A 20,505-nucleotide genomic window follows, 5' to 3' on the forward strand; every position below is an offset into this window, starting at 1 on the left:
TTTTAAAGTCATTGGAACATGGCAATCAAGCACCAACGCATGGATCAGAAAAGGAAAACAAAAGAACGTCAGTTCGCTGCCGGCTGATGGTGGGGTCATCTCGATCCCGGCATGCGTCCCATTAAATAATTGTCAAATGGCGCAAATGAGTACGCGCAATATTACCTCTTTTTTACAATAGTTTATTTTTTGCCATTGTTTTGTATATGCGGCAAAAATAAAACATACATTACGTACAATGAGACTGAAAACCTACCATCATGATAGGAGACAATTTTTAGAACAAAAAAAAAAAAAAAAAAAAAAAAAAATGTCAATCATACCACACCCAACGCACACATTCTTGAATATAGGTTAATTCCTTAAATATTTTATGGATATCAGTCAAAAAATACTTTCTAGCTATAACCAGTATAATAAATATAATTCTTAGACTAATTTCGACTTCCGCTAACTGAATTAAATTTTTACACTTTCGACTCTGTTGGCTATTACGTCTGAGTACGGGTCCTGCGAGAGGGCGGGAGGGTATGGGCCCGGGCAGCTGGCTCACCGCTTCGCTCCCGCTGCCGGTGGTGAAGACTCGAGAGACGAGACGAGCCGAGCCGAATGCTGCCGAAGTGAAATCGGCGGAACCTGAACCACGCCTCGCGGGTTGCAGCGCCCGAAAACGCGGCGCCCGGCCGCTCTCCCCACTTCTTCATCAGTTCGTGCGTGTTGCTCTCGGAGGTTGAACGTGTGCCGTGTTTCATTGCAACCCGTCACGAAATATGTTGTGCCTTTCGTGTGCATTGTGCGCTTTCATTTGAACTAATGCTCTGTCGATAGAAGTTCAGAGAGAAGTTCAGCGGCTTGTTTTACGGCTCAAGTCAAAAGTGTTTGATAACAATTTCAGTATCACTCAACGCAAGGAACTTCGTTCGTTACGGTATTCGAGTTCTCAGTCCGGTCTCTTCCAGTTGTTGATTCGAAGGTTTTAGGTTGTGGGTTCAACCATCGCAAAACATGTGCTGTGATAAATCAAGACTTTAAAATACTGTTGAAATTGTTTATAAACTTATAAAATTTATAGTCATTCGGTTGTAGAACGCGAGCTCAAGTATTCGGTACGTATTCGTTAACCCTCCTCCAGCCAGAGCCAGCAACTTTACCCAGAAATACAGAACGACGGTTTCCCAGAATCATTCCTCCAGTACCTTCCTGAAAGGCCCCGCATCACCGTTTGTTGGTAACTCGAACGGATGAGCGCAAGTTTTGAAGCTACACTACATATTTTCTTCTTCGTCGCGAATCAAATTTCCGCATTTTTTCGACGAAACGGTGATTTTCAATACCTAGTGAATAAAATGAAAACGTAAAGTAATGTCCTTCTAAATACTCACGCATGGTGGCCTAGTGTTTGAAAAATTCTTGCAACTAATGAGTGAAATAAAGTCTTGTAAGAGCACAGTTGCCTCATTTTTTCAGTGGGTGGATCAGATTTGATCTCATCTCGTATCACGTTCAACGACGCATGGTGAATTTGGTGATAACTCTCATTTTCAAGAAATTAATGAACATCAATCTCCCAAGGGCTATCTTTGAAATCAGTTTTCAGAGACATTTTGATGCTGAACACCAATTTAATTACACTTTTCCATTCAAAAACTTGTACAATTTCTCCACCAGTCTGATGAGCCCTTGCTGCAATTTTTACTCTACATAGTTGATGTTCACTGAAGAATCCAATTTGAGCTTGATAAGGGAAGTACAGACTGTGAAGTCGTTGCATTCATCAGAATGTCTCAATAACTCCAATTTGGAAAAGAACTGATATCGGTGGTGATCTATGGCAAGCCAATTCCTTACCGTGGTCTAAAATTTTCGGATCGCAGAATTTTGGTACCGTTGCGCTTTCAAGTTAAACCCACAATTCACAATACAGACCAATCAAAGTATGTTTCCCTCACTGTAATATTAAATCGCAATCCAGTATTTGTCCTCATTTTCTTCTACCGAGGAACATTAAACATGTCTATTGTACGGTTAAAGACCGGTCTTTCCTTTGTTTTCGCGTCCCTGAAAAAGTAAGATGGAAGTAATGTGCCACACTGGCGGTTGAGTCGTTTAATTTGACCGCGCCTCGCTGGCCAGTGCTGACTAAAAGCAAATTATGGTTGTGTCTATAGTTCTGTGTCAAAATGTTGTTGATACGTACCGATCTGAAAGAGATTAATTTCGTTATGGATCCTAGGAAAATCTGGCTGATTCTCCTCTCGGTTTTTCTAGGTGAGTATCGTCATATTTTAATAGCGTATCTTTGAGTCCTTTTCATTTTGATGAAATATCTTTTGGCAAAAAGACGCCCAGAGTTCCATGACAACAATATGGAAAGCAAAAGAATAAAAAAATTAGAAGTCCACACCCAGGATTCTATAAAGTATAGTTATGGAGCTGGACATGGTAAAGGTTGAATTATTCTTGAGTTGTCCAATATTGATACTTACTCCCAGTTGAAATGGTCCCATTAAAATTTTTTAAAGTAAAAAGTATAATGTCAGATGTCAACTTTAACTTTTAAGGAAACCTGCTGTATTCTTAATTGGACTGCATTTTGCAATTCAGAACTATAAATTGTGGCTCATCTGAAAAAACACTAATGTGCATAGGGAAACTAATGGCACATACGTTGATTTTAGACCGGGCCAGGATTTATAGTTCCAAATTGCAAAATGCAGTCCAATTTACAGCATGATGATCCATTGACTTTTCCTTGTTTCTCTTTTTTCCAAGATCTTACAATAATATACTGGTTGAAATATCAACATGTTCTGGAGCCTCCTCTTTTGGGGGAAAAACCTCTCTATTCTAATAAAATCATTTTTAAGATGCTCGATGGACGGGTTGAGGAAGGGGGTATGACGGTCAATGGGCTTTGAGTGAGGAAAGGAAGTTCAAAGGTCAGAGTGTTAATAAAGTGGATCCTTACTTTTAGAGGCCTTTGTTTAGCCATTGACAGCTATACAAATGTGGCCCTATCAAGGTCAACTTCAAAAAAAGGAGTCAAAATTCAGGGCAAGGAGAAAGTCATTATGAATATTGTTTGACAGGAAATTTTTTCTTTGAAACATCGTTTTTCATTCAGTTAAAGCTTATTAATTTGCAACGGGCGATTTCGATGATTTCACTGACCGCGAAGCGGCCTTTGGGGCGCGCAGAGCCCCGGTGGCTGCGCCGCGTATCGGCCAGGGGGCAGTGATGAATTAAATTGTTAAATTAGGATTGAGTCACTGGATGGAGTACCCACAAGGGGAGGGGGGTGTTAAAATTCCTGAAACTCGAAAATTTCCTTACAAAAAAGTCATTGTTCGGTTCGGTGGGCTATTTTGATGTTTCGCCCCGTGCGAAATTTTTAAAGTTTTTCCTCTTTTAAAGTGCGTCCTCTCTTTTCATTAAGAAAATTCGGTCTCCTAAAACTACTAAGCTCCGGTTAAGTTTTTATTCTCAAGTATGAATATGAAAACGAGCAGCCCTGAATCGGAATGCAGGTACTTTAAGGACCGATGTAACAATAACATGTTACCATTTAAACATTTTTAGGAAATTTAGAGTCCTTTTTAAGCGTGCCAGTAGGGCTCGCTTTTTGAAATCACTCGGATGTACCATAGTACAGCACACCGATCAACCAATGCAATTCAACGGGCCGTCCAAATATTTTTTTCCTCGGACCCGTTTTCTTGTCTTTGAACCATTATACTGTCAAGCCCTGATGGTCTCTTACCAAAAAACCGAATGAACTGCTAATTGGGAACCCTTGAGAACATTTTCCTGTCAAAACCGTATTATTTCATTTGACAAAAACCTCATAGAAGCTTTCTTACGCTCGGAGGACTCAACTCTAGAACCTTCTTTCCCGCCAAAACTGTTTAGCCAATGAGCGTCTTGTACTGCAAGTGCAATCTGTGATGAGCCTCGTGACTCTTTATACCATGTACTAACCGTGGCCCCTGCAGAAATCCACTCAAACGACTGCAGTTATCTCCCAATATAGCTTTGGGTGTCAGGTTTCGAGCAAGGCAATAAAAGACGGCGAGGAGAGGGTCGCCTCGTCGAACCTATTATCTTCCACGCCCGATTAACCATTCACCGTGACGCCAGGATCCACCAAATTTTCACAAAAATTGTTTTCCGTCTATTTAGCGAGTTTTTCCTTACTTTCCGTTAAAGTACAAATAAAAAGAGACCTCATTTGTAAAAATCGGCCGAATAGGAGAGAAGTTACAGTTCGAAATCCAAAGAGATTAACTCAACGCGATTTCGATGCACGGCAGTTCGCCCAAATCACGCTCGTGCGAAATGCCGCATATCAGCTTAAAATCAAGATAATTGGACGGAATCTTTAAAATCAATTTACATTCAACGTTCATGAATCAATATTTTCTCCCAAATTTAGCAAAAAGTACCAATTGATGCAAATAACAAAGACGTGAAAATAGTAGGTATGTGTCCAACATTTTAGTTATTCGGCACGCTTTTCCAACATATTCATGTTGGATTTTTCTGCTTGTTTTTTTTGGAAAGAAGACAAATTCAATCCCAGCAACACTGTACATACCACTCAGCTCAGTTTTTAGGGATAATTTAATTTTTTGGAATGATCAATACCGGCATAATTTTTTCCTTCATTTCGATGCTGTTCTCAAAAATAGTGTAGTTTTAAGAAGAAAAAATCAGGTTTCACGATCGAGAAAGCTTAGAATTTAGGGAAATGGCGCCGACCCAAAACTGTCAGGGCAAACTTCAGCAACTTTGCAACCGATGCCAGTCGAGATAGCGTCAGCAACTCTCAAGTGCCTTCTTATTCAATTTGAATATCCAGAAGTGTAGGTTTCGCGTTTGAATACCTATTAGCAATAGTCAGCGTAAAGGGGCAGTAACAATGAATTTTCGCAGGGTTTAAAATGACTGCTGGTACGTAAAATTTTGTGGAACACCCATGAGCTCATTAGAGAGTTTCGAAAATAATTTCGAAGGTGAAAAAGAACTACTTAAAAGCAGAGGGTTGCGTTCACGTAGGAAGGCACTGTCCAAAGATGAGTTGAGCCATCACCAAAGGCCGTTTCTCCCACCTGGCTGGGTGGATGTCATGGGTGCCTTCTGAAGGTATCGTTTAAGACTGGGAAAAATAAGTTTCTTTAACATTATAATGAGGTAAAGAGAAAAGTTCACTCCGTAATTTGATGGAATTAATTAAAACAAATGAAGGCCGTTGGTCCACTGTAGGTAAGGGACGAAATCGAAGCGGAGGTTTTGATCCCAGTCCAAAGAATTCGAAAATCTCTACGTAAGAAAATCTAAAAACGGAGACATTATCGAGACCCTAATTTTAACTGCTGCTCGAAGTCTCGCTTCTCATCTCATACAATTATTCGGTGATAGACTTATACACCACGACGCGGTCCTCTCTAACGGACATTTTTCTGGTACCAATTTCAGAGAATGTCCTTATAACCATTCAGAAGGTAAGGAAAACAAATTTGTCCTGTCACTTATTCGGGGGCCTCTCGTTGCTCATTTAAAATCACTATTTTCAAGAATGTCTGAAAGGTTTTGTTTGAGGACCCGAAGCCAACTTTGTCATGCTAATTAAATGGGTAGATCTGAGGATTGTAAGGGAATGTGCATACAATTATATAGACTGAGAGTTACTAGTGAGTTCCGGTCGTTAAAGTCCAGCCGCGGCATCGAAGCAAGGAGAAGTATATCGAGAACCGGCCGAGTCACCGCGTGAGTGGCCGCCGAGAAGGTCTCCAGTTTAGATTTTTTCCATTAGTTGATTAATTATTGAATCTAATCAAAATTATCGATCACGCCATCGATTATATAAATGTGCATATCTTCAAACGCTAACTTCTCAAAATAACATACTTGGATGCCTGGCAAGCTTTTGAGATATAGATTAGCATTTGCGTTGAATTTGAGAAACAAAAATAATCATGTGCTTTCTGAATTTTCAAAAGTAATTTCGCAATTATCTCTATCTTTTCTCCTAAAATCCTGCTATTCTGTAAAATAGCAGCTCTCTTAACCTGTGAGCGGACAGTTTTTGAGGTTCTGTATTGATACTTTGGGAAGGAGCTTTATGTAAAAACAACTCCCCCCCCACCCCCCCGGAATTCCTTCACACTTTGTCTAGAGACCACTCATACTTGAGCGCTTCTCTTTTCAGATTTTCAGACCCTAAAAAAATTTGGGGGTGGGGCGCTAAGGGGGGTGGAAGTCAAAACCTGTGAACCTCGATATCTCTCGAATGAAGACAGATAACGAGGTCTGGTTTAGACAAAAAATACTATAAAATCACATACTTTAAGATTCGAAGAGTCGAAATCCCGATATCATATTTTGAAATTGACATGGGTGCTTTTTTCAGTTTTTGAGTCGAGAAAATTTCCTTTAAACAAAAAATTCACCAGGTAATCATTTTTTATTTGAACCAAAACTAGTTTTTAAAATTGCTCGTCTTTTAATGCATCTAACGAGTCTTCCAAGAGGCCGGGGAAGGAAACCGTTCCGGAGTTATGAGCGATTGAAGTTCCCACTCAACGCGCGCCAAAATATGGTTCCAAAGCCGGATTTGGTTGTTAATAAATCAGATTAAATGTTCGAACCGTGCATCAAACATTTTTAGGGATTCTTGACGGTCACTGAGTTCAAATCATCATTAATATAAACTTCGAAGGATTCAGACTTTCAGCGATTCTACCTTTTTCTCTTTCACTCGAGAGATTGCCAGATTGTGCGATAAATGTGAATATTTTACATGGATTTGGATTGGGAAAAGTGCTAAAAAAGCAACTTGTCAGGCAACAACACAGTCCGGGAGGGACGAGAGGCTGCCTTCCTGGGAAAACCCATGATTCATTCGGAAATGTCATTCAAACAATTGATTCCGTTTGAAGCATCAATTGTGTACTAGAGGAAAGCTATTTTAAAATAATAATTGTAAACGGACACAAATGCTACAGAGAGGAAAACAGGAAAGGGAAAGGAAATGAAATGAGGATACGATTACTAATATGCAATCAGAGAGAATAAAACAAAAACATCAGAGAAAGAGCCATGCACAAAGTGGCCCATTTTTGGGCCCTCGAAATTGGGGTCGAAGTGAGGTTTTTTTTCATCCTTAGGGTGACCCTTTACACATACTAAAATTTCAGATTGAGTATATGCACCGTTTTCGAGTTATGGGGGGGCAAAGTCCCCGATTTTCACCCATTTTTGCAGGTGTTTTAATGTCGAACTCCGGCTGTTACGAGGTACCAGATTTAGATGTTGAAGCGCGGTTTGCGGTGATTTGTTCACCTATTCCTGTAGTATTTTTCCACATCTTTCACAAAGCCCCAAATGGTTTTTCGGGGGGCGGGGAGGGGGGCTTTATTCATACTATCATGACCGTTAGCGCATCTTACTGACTTTACTTTGTTCTCTTCTCTCCACGCCGCAGTCACGATGGTATTTTCTGTTGGGGATTTTCCTTCTTCTTCACATTTTACCAATTTTCATGTCCTCCCCCTCTTTTCCCTTTTTACCCCCTCCCCCTCAATCCAAACACTTCCTCTCAAGCGCTTCTTCCTGTAAGGCAGATATGACGGGGTCATATGTGGGGGATTATTTTTCTTTCTTTACGATTGATAAACTTTGACCCAACTTACTTCTCCCGTACATACAGGGCCCTCCTTACCCCTGTATTATCCCTGCCCCCTGCCCGCTCCACTTTACTTGAAGTATTTTGCTCCCTCCGCAGCAGAAATGACGATGTTTCTGAAGAAAAGAATGTTTTACTTATGTTTAGGTACTGAAATTCTGAATACATGGGAGCCACCCTCCTCCTCTTCTCTATTAATTATTCCCCCTCTTCTTCCTCTTCCCCTTACCCTCTTGTTTGTCCCTCTTTTGCCTCGTTCTCTTTACTTTTCACTTTTCTTTTTTTTTACTACTTTTTTGTGGGAGTCATATGGTCACGCGACGAGAAAGTGGAAGAGAATGTACCTAGGAAAGAATAAATCAAACATAGAAGTGGAAAGAGAAACGAGAAAAATATGAATAAGAAACAATTCTGCACAGGAAACATCGTCAATTATCTGCTGCGGAGGGAGCAAAATACTTCAAGTAAAGTGGAGCGGGCAGGGGGCAGGGATAATACAGGGGTAAGGAGGGCCCTGTATGTAAGGGAGAAGTAAGTTGGGTCAAAGTTTATCAATCGTAAAGAAAGAAAAATAATCCCCCACATATGACCCCGTCATATCTGCCTTACAGGAAGAAGCGCTTGAGAGGAAGTGTTTGGATTGAGGGGGAGGGGGTAAAAAGGGAAAAGAGGGGGAGGACATGAAAATTGGTAAAATGTGAAGAAGAAGGAAAATCCCCAACAGAAAATACCATCGTGACTGCGGCGTGGAGAGAAGAGAACAAAGTAAAGTCAGTAAGATGCGCTAACGGTCATGATAGTATGAATAAAGCCCCCCTCCCCGCCCCCCGAAAAACCATTTGGGGCTTTGTGAAAGATGTGGAAAAATACTACAGGAATAGGTGAACAAATCACCGCAAACCGCGCTTCAACATCTAAATCTGGTACCTCGTAACCTCGAGTTAGGTACAGCGTAACAGCCGGAGTTCGACATTAAAACACCTGCAAAAATGGGTGAAAATCGGGGACTTTGCCCCCCCATAACTCGAAAACGGTGCATATACTCAATCTGAAATTTTAGTATGTGTAAAGGGTCACCCTAAGGATGAAAAAAAACCTCACTTCGACCCCAATTTCGAGGGCCCAAAAATGGGCCGTTTTTGGCCCTTTTTGTGCATGGCTCTTTATATGCGATGAAAGTATAAGGAAAACAAACACGAGTGGGCTCATTGCGATTCAGAACTCGAACTATACCATCGTTTAGCAGTTTTTAGACCTCTACGCCACCGATAATCTTCTTAAGAGGTAAATATGAACTTTTGCTACTTCAGCAAGTCAAATCGCGGAAGGAGATCCATGGATTGTCTTTTTCCGTCATCCGATGGGATGGCGTCCCAGTCAAATGCGTTTTTGAGGAAATGATCGATCCCCATCATCGTTTCATCTCGACCACACATCTATTCATGTGCAAATGATGGCACGCTCCGGCAACAAGGTTCTGTGACGAAATCATTTATGCCTCCAGAAGTCCAGAGTCTCCAAAATTTATACATCATAGTGATTAACCCTTTGTTGCACGGATTAATTTTGGATCACCGATTTTGATGAAAAAAATATATGTTGTAGGTTATGGAAAAAAATGGACACGTCTTTTGCCGTTTTCGAAAATTTTGACCTTTTGACCTTTTTTGGGGCACAAATCCAAATGTTGCCAAACGACATCACCGAACACTTTGAGAATTTTCAAAAAAAACATTGAAAGACTTGGAAGTGGAAACTTTTGAGCTAATAAATTGGAGTATTAATTTAGAATGATAAAAGAAAGAAAAAGTATAAGAAGTCGTAGGTAAATTGAATGCTACGGCTTTACGGGGAGGAAAAAATCTTGCGTTTCTAAGCGTACCAAAAAATTAGACCTAGGTCCAACGTCCGACCAAAATATTTAGTTTTAAAAAAATTAATTAAAGTTTAAATACCCTAGGTGTATAAAAAATGAAAAAATGTAAAAAATAATGTAGAGAAATGGAATTTATTCGTTGAAAACATTTGCAATTTATTCGATAACTTGAGTAAACATAGCCTAAATAATCAAAAGTTGTCCCCTAGTTGCTCGGTGGTGCAGATTGGCAACATTTACTTTTTGATCTCTATAAAACTGCGTAATAATGCTGTAATAATTCTGATTGGCTATCGAAAAACTACAGAAATCAACCTAACAGCATGAATTTTTCCAGCCCATCAGGACCATAGGGCAGCCAACCACCGACCAGCGAAAGTGATGACCTCACCGGTGACCCTCAGACTGACCAACCTGACAAATGAGCGTTTCTTTTACAGTTTGCAGCCCTGAATTGGGAGTGGGGAAAATGTATGCATGGCCACTGTACCGATGCCGACCGGCATTACCAAACACATCCAAAAATCATCTACATCCTAATTTTAGAAAAATAAAAAACCAAATGTTGCCATATGGCATCATTGTGCAATAAAGGGTTAAATGTCCAATCACTGAGAAAACTGGCTCGCGGAGCGAGCCGAATGTCACTCGCGTAGCGAGTGATCGAGGGGCCTGGGGGCGCAGCCCCTTGGCTGGCCTTAACGGACGCGCGAAGCGCGCCCAGAACGGCTAGTATTTCAGATACTTCGAAAATTTCACTTGTTTCTTGGAGCGCTACTTGAGAGGCCCACCGAGTACCGACCGACCGGCCGCTCGCAGAGCGGGAAGCAATAATAGCCGGTTTTGCATAAAGCTCTTTATAACTGTCGATTGATCAATAGTAAATAACAAATGATCAACTAATCACATCTTTAAAAATCGATTAATTATAATCAAATCCGAAAACATTCCTCTCATTAATGGTTCACTTAATAGCTAATCGAAAAACTTTACTCCAGTTCACAACCTCAATACCTCCGGCGAAGATCTCAAGTTGTTTTTTTTTTTTTTTTTTCTTCGAAAGCTGGGAGAAAACCGAGTTTCGGCAACTACTGCCGGCGGCTAGTCCCACCCCCAGACAGCCGCAATCAGCTGGCAGGGGGTTCGAGAGGGTCACCCCTAACCCGCACACGCAAGATTGAGGCATGCTCGATGGTCAGCAGCGCGCGAGTGGGGTCGGGCCCCGACTAAAATCCTCCACACCCCCCCCCCCCCCCAGTCACAAGGACTGGTGGTTCTCCTGGCGCGGCGAGACATCCCGACCAGATGAGGCAGGCCTGGCCGTTCCTCTCGCGGGTATGCAAAGGCGTCGGTGAACATACCACCCTAAAAACCTTTGGCTGCCAGGAAATTGAGCATCAAGGAGCGCCCTGGACGGATCCCCACCGAGTAAAACGGCTCCACACGGCGACAACCCGTCCACGACGCACCACTACTGACAGACGTTACCATACCTGTCAGGATCTCAAGAGTGACTGACCTATACGAAAAGAGGCGTAATGCAACCAGCTCGGGTGCGTGGGTTCGTTATACCCAAAATCCAGAGAAGGGTCCCCTGCGCAAAATAGCCTATCATTTTGACCCAATGAATTGGACAAAGATGATAGGCGATACTCAATACGCCTCTTTAGCACCCACAGGAGTGATCTTGAGCTTGAGAACGCTCCGCACCTCTTTCGGCGCTGATTTATAAGTTTGCCCATCGTTAAAGGTTATGCACCCATCACGGCGTCACGCACTCTCGATGAATAGACTTAATAGTTTGTTTCCAAGCATATCGCTGCAATGTTGGAAGACGATACCAAACCTTGAGTACTTTCTCATGTATTCGGAGCCTTTTAATACCTGCGCTCCCTTTAATGAGCGCGAGCTCCGATCCACTCCTCTCGTAATCCTCCTTTTTATATGAACTTCAACCCCGACAAAATCATAAATCTCAGCAAACAGGCTCAAAAGGATCTCCACAGTTTTATTTCCGCTGCATTACGTCGATTCTATTATTCCACGCAATTTGTCGTTTATGACGAAAATTTAAAATTTCCGCCAACAATTTTCACATCGAAAATCGATGAATCAGTAGGAAAATAACACAAAAATGCATGAGAAAATATGTATTGCATCCCAGATAGCACACTTAGCACTGTGAATATTCCATCACGTTCTTATTCTTTTAATGAACGTCCATACAACATTCATTAACATTCGTGGGCTATTAGGGATGCCTAATGGATTTTCCTTGGTGTGAAAGACAAGGAGTTATTTTCGGTCAGATGCCGTTTCTAAGCCGCCCATGTGACATATCGCAAAAAGAATCAGGATCACGATTTTCTATTTTCTCTTCCTATCTTTTCTTTTGCGTGTGACAAAACGACAAACCTAGGTACTTGATGTAGGTGGCCAACTGGGACATTTTTACTTTATTTTTGCTGCTTACTCTTGAAAATGACCTCTGTTCATTCCATCACGGACAATTTTTTTTAAATCATTTTTCAAATTCCACAAAATGCAAGTTTTTGAAAAAATTATTCTTCAGCCAATTCGAGTGAATTTGCGCACCATAACTGTGTTGGCAGTATTTTTAATCGCTTAGTGGTCCTTCTCCACCCTGTGTTGTTTAAAATGTAAACAAAACGTGCGGCAGCTGAGCCGCAGCGCTAATATTGAGATATTCATATTATATTCATACCAACATTTGACTTGGTCGAAGATGTTGGTACTGGTCGTGATGTGGGCTTTAAACAATCGGTTGATACGTGGTGAAATCGTATATTGCAGACTTGGAATCCTCCATTCCTCCCTTAAACTTCTCGCCAAAACAGAAAGAAAATCAACGCGACTATGTTTTTGGGGATTTTGGATGGTTGAATAGGGAAAAAGCACACCTTCGTTTCGTTTACCTTATGCCTCCCATCCAGGCGGGTGCAAAAACTTCTTTGCCACATGGCGATTAATCATATGTGAAAATGAGACGGCCCCAAAAACGATGCTTTTAACGGGTGCAGGCCAAATCGCGTTGTTATTTACAAAACTAAGGTGAAAATCAAGTGACTTTCGCAAAATCGCGTATATTCATGCTTAGGGAGCCGCAAGAAAGTCATTTTTTTTGTGAAATTTCCGAAGTAAAAGGGGGTTTTTAAAATAGAAAGGCAAAGAACTGTCTACATCCCTGCATGGACCGGGGATGGATATTTGCAAATCATGAAGACAGAGTCCACTCAATGTCAGCCCCTTCAGTTTCTCCGCGTGCACTTTGAAAAAATTATTTTCGTACTCCTTCTGTGCACCGAGTGCAACCCTGCCTGCCACTCATTCTGTGAGTGGTAATTCAGCTTTTCAATCGTAGCCCGTTCGAAAGAAAAAGAAATACAAAGTCTTGTATACTTTTACGATCTGCCTTACGATCTATCGATAAAGTCAAGTGTTACCAACCCGCTGGAATCACCACTACTTCGAAGTCGTTCTAGATTCACGGAAATCTTAATGTAGGTTTTAAAAACACTCCAAGAAAATTGATGTTCTCAACAAATGATTACTTCTAAAATGATAATGGTAATGATAATTAGTCCTCGGCCTTTTCATGTGCAGATCTGTACCTACTATATTTAGAAACTTTGTGTGCTTAGTTGAACTTTTTCCCCAAGTTTTTGGAAGGAGCTAGGAACTGACCAACTTGTGACGTTTTAAAAATGCTTGTCGACAGTTTTCAAAGCAACAGAGGGAACTATCGTCTGCGTTTTAGGAGTCGAAAGTTTTGGCCGAGGAAAGGGATGCATTAAACATTTTATAACATTCGGCTCGTTCCATCAAACTTTTTTTCCCGTGTAGACGAGAGGTTTCCAAAAAAAGGGTCTGCGAACCGCAAACGGATTTAAGAGAGAAAAATCAAAAGAATTGTTTATTTTGAACAGGGTAAACTGAAGAAAGAACGCTAACGAAGGAAAGCACATGACGTAACCTAAGAAAAGAAGTTTTTGAACTAACGATCATAACCTCCACACCTGGGTGAGTTCAAATAAGCGTCTAATCTGGTGTCCCGAGCTGTTTTAATCGTCATAATCTGAGAAACATGGGCAAATCAAATTTTTTTCTCATTTTCCACACTATTGTTGACTATTACATGCTACTTCCCACTTTATTTGGACTGAAATAAAAATTTAGGAGAACTTTGAATGTGCAAATTGCCTATATTTGTCCCAAATTTGCGTGTCCTCCGTGCCTGGTTCTTGACTTTAAATCGATGTTGCAGCATAACCAGAGTGATTATTTGAGAAAACTTTATCGGAGATGATAGGTAATGCTTTTGAATTTGAGAAAAAACATATGTCAATTTCTTTTTTGCTCCATCAATAACTTTTTCACGCCCTAGAATCATTGTCCCGAGCAACAGTCAGCAACAGTCAGGAGAGACATGGCAACGATGTAATAAGCTCTAAATGATTGCCGTAACGTTGAGGTTTTTCCAAAAACGACTTTTTTTGTTTTGATTGAATAGTTCACACGTCGTGGATGGCAAAAATTCTGAAATTCGCAAATTTTTGTGCAAGATTAACGCCATTAACGATGCCAAACAGAATTCTATACACGATAACTAACAGGGCGTCAAGCATACACACACACACTAATATCAGCTCGTAAAATACTTTCGAAGTGTGCGTTGGGGAAAATTTTCTCCTATTCCGATCCTCTAGGATGTGCTACTAAATATTCCGTGAAAAAAAACACCAAAATTGTCTATACTGTCAGAGATAAGCTTAAAAAACAGCTTATTCCATCCTGTCCCGTTCCATCTTGTCCCGTTCCATCCTGTCCCATATGTTTCCATCCTGTCCCATGTCCCAGTTTAGTGGGACAGAGTGGAAAACTGTTACAACTGAGACTTGCTTGTTTAAGTCCTGTAGGCGCTCTTTTCAACCGATTTAAGTGAAACTTGGTACCCGGGGGTATTCTTCAACGGGGAACTCGAATTTTTAGTCAAATTTTGAAAATTCGAAAATCCAAGATGGCGGATATGACCTAAAATGCTATCGCAGCGCCAAATCAACTGAGACTTGTTTGTTTAAGCCCTGTAGGCGCTCTTTTCGACCGATTTGAGTGAAACTTGGTGCACGGGGGTATTTTTCAATGGGGAACTTGAATTTTTAGTCGAATTTTCGAAATTCGAAAATCCAAGATGGCGGACATGACCTAAAATGCTATCTCAGCGCCTAATCAATCGATTTACGCGAAACTTGGTACCCGGGGGTATTTTGAAATGGGAAACTCGAATTTGTAGTCGAATTTTCAAAATTCGAAAATCCAAGATGGCGGACGTGGCTTAAAATGCTATCTTAGCACCTAATCAGTCGATTAAAGTGAAACTTGGAACCCGGGGGTATTTTTCAATGGGGAACTTGAATTTTTAGTCGAATTTTCAAAATTCAAAAATCCAAGATGGCGGACATGGCCTAAAATGCTACCTCAGCGCCTAATCAAGCGATTTACGCGAAACTTGGTACCCGCGGGTATTTTTGAATGGGGAACTCGAATTTTAATCAAATTTCCAAGATTCGAAAATCTAAGATGGTGGCCGTGGCTTAAAACACTATCTCGGTGACTAACTAATTGATTTTAATGAAACTAGACCGGGAAACTTGGTATTAGGAAAAGAAAGGAAATTTTAATAGGGGTGCAATAGGGTTTCTTATGTATCTTAGGCTACGAAATCGAAAAATTCCTGGGTTTTTTCCATCGTGCATAGATTCTTCCGGAAAATTGACTCTACTGGAAAAGCTAGATTTTTATGGAAAATTCCGATTTCTCCGGAAAAATTCCGAACTTTTCCAGGATAATTCGTACTGATACAGTTAAATGGAGGTGTTCTTCAGAATCAGCGCCAAAAATCTACTCCAAAACCATTGGCAAATCTTCGGAAAATCAAAAAAAAAAAAAAAAAAAAAAAAAAAAAAAAACGTTGACCGGTGTTAGTCTTCAAACTTTTCCTGGCTTTATCTCCACTTCAGCGGGTACACGCCCACTCGAAGTTTTAAAATTCGGTGTTTTTGATCCATTTTGTATTGCACTATTCCAAGAAATAAAAGCTTCTTCTCGTGTTAAAGGAAAACAGTGCGCATTTTGATAAACAGACGGAACTGTCTAAAAGACAAGCAGAATAAGCTCCAGATATCTTTCATGACGGATGATTTTTCCTCAATTTTTTTGGTTCTGCAAGATATGAAAGGGTTACATGTTTTCAATTATGCTTTAATTTAGTGTTCAACGATGCTTTTATGACAATTGTGTTCAATTTTCAATTAAAAGTATCATATGTCACCTCTGGGACGAAAATTTGGGAAATCAGGCAAAATTAGAGCAAATTTTGGGAAGTGATACACTTGACGGTGGAAATTCGGGTTTAAGCCCAACTATTAAGCTCGACGAGCTATATTTCCTGAGTTTACACCTAATGATAGTCAAAATAAAGTTTGGTTTGCCCAAAAATTCCCCAAAAAATTTTGGGAGGAAATAGAACCTGGAATTTGACCCTTATTTGAATTCACCCACCTATCCTCTTTTGTCTAAAAATGCCCGTTTGAAAGAAATGGAAATACAAAGTCTAATATACTTCTACGATCTGCCTTTTAAGCGCTCAGCCGATAGGCAGCGCTTTTTTATTTCGACTTGCCTCTGAGTACTAGTATACTAGTGCTAATGCGATTAAACGGCGCACCAGCTCATCGATGTGTAGGCTTTTTGGGGGGGTCCATTTTTAAAATAAATAAAGCTGTGAAAACTGTATTTTATGCTTTTAACGTAATGCGCAGGTAGTTTCGATCGTTTGTTTATAAGAAAATTTCTTAGCGGTAGAGTAATTCTTATCGAAATTGATCGTTGAACTCAAATGAAGCCTAAAAAAAACGCGCCTGATGAGCTCAACGGTGAGCTCATTTTCGGGAAACAAAAATACGCGTTTACGGTTTCCCTGGTAACCTTTGTTTGCTATCAGCTGATGTTTTAATTCCATTTCCCATCCACGTCGACGGAGTTTATACGTCCTTTCTTCATTCAATACATTTGCTAACACCTGAGCGCTTTTCTAATACGACAGTATTAGAACTTTCCCGCTTGTTTTCACCTACTCTCTCACTCTCTCCCTCTCTCCTTCCCCCTCTCTCTACCCTTCCCTTTGAAAACTGACAATTTAATGAGAGGTACACCATAAATAACTTGGCATACTGACTGCAGTACTTATACAAAATTGTATACGCTGTGTGAATTCCATTAAACTCTTAAATTTGACTGTCATGATGTTCAGTTGATAAAAAAGTAATATAAAAATCCTCATCTTGTCATCCTCATCAATCATTTTTCTCCGTGTACGTACCTATGTGCTTTTGCAGCTTCCATATGGAGAGTGGAGATGGTTGCGGGTTTTATGGCACAGTTAAAAAAGAAATTTCTAAATTGGAAAAGCAGTCCAACCGCGGACCCTATAAAAGACCCGTTAACAATTTGTTCATAGAACCGCCTATTTGATAACCTACGCAAATCTTGGTTCCCCTTCTTGTAATAAATGGCAACTCTGAGCTGAATTTTTGTGTACAATCTGGCTCTAATTTTCCTTTCGGGAATACGAGTTATATTTGTATGCCTAAGAGAAATTGACGGTGGCCAAATGACAATTATTTGATTTATAGATGTGTAAAATCTGAGTCGCAGTTAAAAGTTTTAGAGGGTAGCTTCGAAATAGATTTAAGTAAATAATAAGTAATGTTTCGTGCTAACAATGGAATAAAAAAGAGGTTTTTCTTGATCACAAAGGCAGTGAAAAACAAAAGCTATGTCCTTTAAAACTGTTTTGTCATGGCATAAGAAATCCCATTATTTGTCTTCATTCGGTGGATTAGAGACAGAGGAAAAATCGACCTTTCGGTTTTTTGTTTATTTTTTTGTCAAAGGAAGACGCAAGCTCATATATCGCCGAACACATCACCCGTGACACTGAAAAATTCAGCATAAAATACCGTTAAATGATCATTGAGATTACAGCGGCACGGGGGGGGGCTCTGTTTGGGAGAGGCGATCCACCCCTCTCCACTCTTCCCTCCCTCCCTCCCACCCTCCACCCCCCCCCTCGGCCACGCCCGGCCGTGCGTTGAATGGATCTTGGGCATTTTACGTTCATCCGATGGTCGTAAATCCTTATCAGGACTGTTTCACGTTTTATTGAAGTCGTTCTTGACGGCCCATGAAAAAAATCACTTGCTCGTCCATCCATTTTTCATTCTCACCGATATACTTCTATTTCTCTTGTTTGCGCCTCTCCGTCTCGCCAGAAATATACTAAATAGAAAAATTAAATTTGATGGTTTTTATGAAGATCGGTTTTTGAAAATTGATCGCCCTAATATGATCCCTAATTTTTTCGGCCTCAACGGTGGATTTTTTTCATCGGAAAGATTTCAACTCACATCAAGTCCATTTTGAGGTCATAGCAGCTCCTACATCTTATAAATCGCAGTTTCCGTTGTGGATTCGAAAATTACTGGAAAATATATAGATTCTGTGAAAACTACTTAATGCGATGAGTCAAAGATTTTAAGGGTTTTTTTCTTGCTGCTTCTAGATATTTATTTGTATTTATAAACAATTTGTAATCGAGATTTAAGTTGTAGTAATTGTAAGAGAAAGTCAAACTAAGATGGGACTCAGCATTTTTTCTTGGGGAATTCTTCCGGTATTTACACAAATTAATTGGTAGCACAGGTAACTTGATATTTTTGTAAAGAATACTTTCCATGAGAGTAAACACATTTCCCAAAAATTTTATAGCTTGATGATTTATTATTTGAATCGTAAATATAGTTCGCCCCCTTTCTTTTTTTCAGGGAATCGGAATAAAAATCCAGGAAAAACTTAATCATGTCCGCATACAAATCTTTAATGAGCACGAAATACCTCTAAATTTTCCTATTTCTTTCTCTCAAAAGAAGCTCCTGTAAATATAAATTAAATTACTTGTTACCTAAAGTTTAATTTTAGGACGAGTGTCCTATTGCGGCGAAAGAATTCTCGAAAGTGCGCAGATCTTTTTCTCGGAACGGAACCGCGTGAATGTTTGGTTTGATGTTTGTTACGACACTGTTAGAAATATGTTTATAGCTTTCCGTGTTTTCTATTTTTTGTTTTTTTGCTTTTTTCCCCTTATTAAGATTATTTCACATAGAGAATTACAACTACATTATTAAACATATAGTGGTCTTTGAAAAATGACTCTTAAGACTACTTACAGGAGACATAAGGACACACCGTTTTTTTGGAAAACGGGGAAACTAACTTTGGGTAGTTATGATAATTTACGGAACTTAATCTAGAACATTTTTTCGCTGACTGGACATCCACCCCTTCAGTCAACTAAGACCTATGGAGCCATTGGCACGAGCCTATCACCCAAGGAAGTTAGCCGTACTTAACTCATGTGGTTTTCTTCACTGAAAAAAAGTTTACTAAATATAAGGCGGAGCTGCCTTGGACCAAGTAACCGTTTACTCAAAAAGTATCGACTAGTGACGAAAGTTTATTCCGACAGAACAGAGTTCGATTGAATCAAGTACACGCGTTATCTCAAGCTAGCACTCCACGTGTATTAGGGGTGAGAAACACGTTTACTTAAAAGTAGTAACTTCCGAGACGCGAAAATATTTACTGAAATTAAGTAATCACCTTCGGTTTGAAAGGAGTACCTGTGATCTTAATCTAAGTCAACCGTTTACTTAAAATCAAGAAACGGCTGCGTGACTGACGAGCGCACTTACTGGTTACAGGCTGACAGTTGCTTTAAAATTAGCAAACGGCCGAGCGTCTGGCCGGAATAGGTTTTTCCTAGGCGCGTTTACTCATTTCTAGCCAATTGTTGTTTTAAATATAGTAAATAGTCACTGCAGGTATGCACACTGCACCCATACCATCTCACTCAAAAAAAAAACTACGGCCGTGGGACCCGGTTGCTCTGGACACTGGTGATCCCGGTGTTAACGCGCCGTTAGCCAGGTAGTACCGGACCCGATGGCCGATGGCCCCTGGAGCCCGAGCGGCTTCTGAGACCGTAAGACCGGATAGGAGCCGAGCGTAAGTTACGGGTTTCAGGATCGGAACCAACCGCTTCCACGGCCGTTGGCAGTGAGGTGAGATTCAGTTTTCGGAAAATGGCGTCACCATCAGATTAAAATCGAGACGGCTCCGTGTAAATTCGCAGAAAATTATAATATTTTACGTCAATGTTATTCAGTGCGTGAATTTAAAGTTGCCGCCAGCCTTGACAATATTCGGGAGCGATCGAGCCACCACTCAGCGTTGTTTATTGAGGTTAGAATCCAGTCACTAAATTGCTTGGTCATTGATGGTCATTGCTCATTACGTGTGTTCGTTTTTCGTTTAATTTTGGAGTTTTCCGATATATTTTCTTGATTCTGTGTGGTGCACGATTGATTCTAAAGTTCTGTGTGATAACGCTTGTCAAATACTTTCGGAAATGCGACGAGAGTTAAGTGAAAATTGTCAGTTTTGGTAGTACCTACGCACTGAGCTCATATCCTCTCCCCCTGTAAGTTCGTTTGCAATTCACTTATTTTCCCCATACTAAGGGAAAGAACTTAAATTAAAGAAAAGCAATCAATTACCTGCCACATATCTTCCCACAGAGTAAATTAGCGCCACACTAAAATACTGATAATGTAGGCACGAGAATGTCCATTTATTGCTGACTGTAACATTCTATCATCACTATTGCGTTGTTCTGCCTGTGTAAGAGGATACAGTTTTTATTCAATTTCGATCTAATCTCTAACTCATAGATGTTTTCAACTAGTAAGTAGTATTGCAGTCTCTGACATCTTCCCTCTCTGTTACAAAAACAGCTGTTTGATAGCGG

At 40.3% G+C, this 20,505-nt stretch overlaps 1 protein-coding gene across 1 annotated transcript in view; it reads left to right on the forward strand.

Moving 5' to 3' along the window:
• The first annotated feature begins 550 nt into the window (after positions 1–550).
• The window catches only part of LOC109033900 (neurotrimin), a 482,189-nt gene continuing 462,234 nt past the window's right edge, over positions 551–20,505 (forward strand). The window contains exon 1 of the mRNA XM_072301375.1: positions 551–2,268. Coding sequence (XP_072157476.1) covers positions 2,181–2,268 — 88 coding nt within the window. The 5' untranslated portion in view covers positions 551–2,180. The remainder of the gene's footprint in view (positions 2,269–20,505) is intronic.

Source organism: Bemisia tabaci, chromosome 6, assembly GCF_918797505.1.
Source record: "Bemisia tabaci chromosome 6, PGI_BMITA_v3".
Lineage (NCBI taxonomy): Eukaryota > Metazoa > Arthropoda > Insecta > Hemiptera > Aleyrodidae > Bemisia > Bemisia tabaci.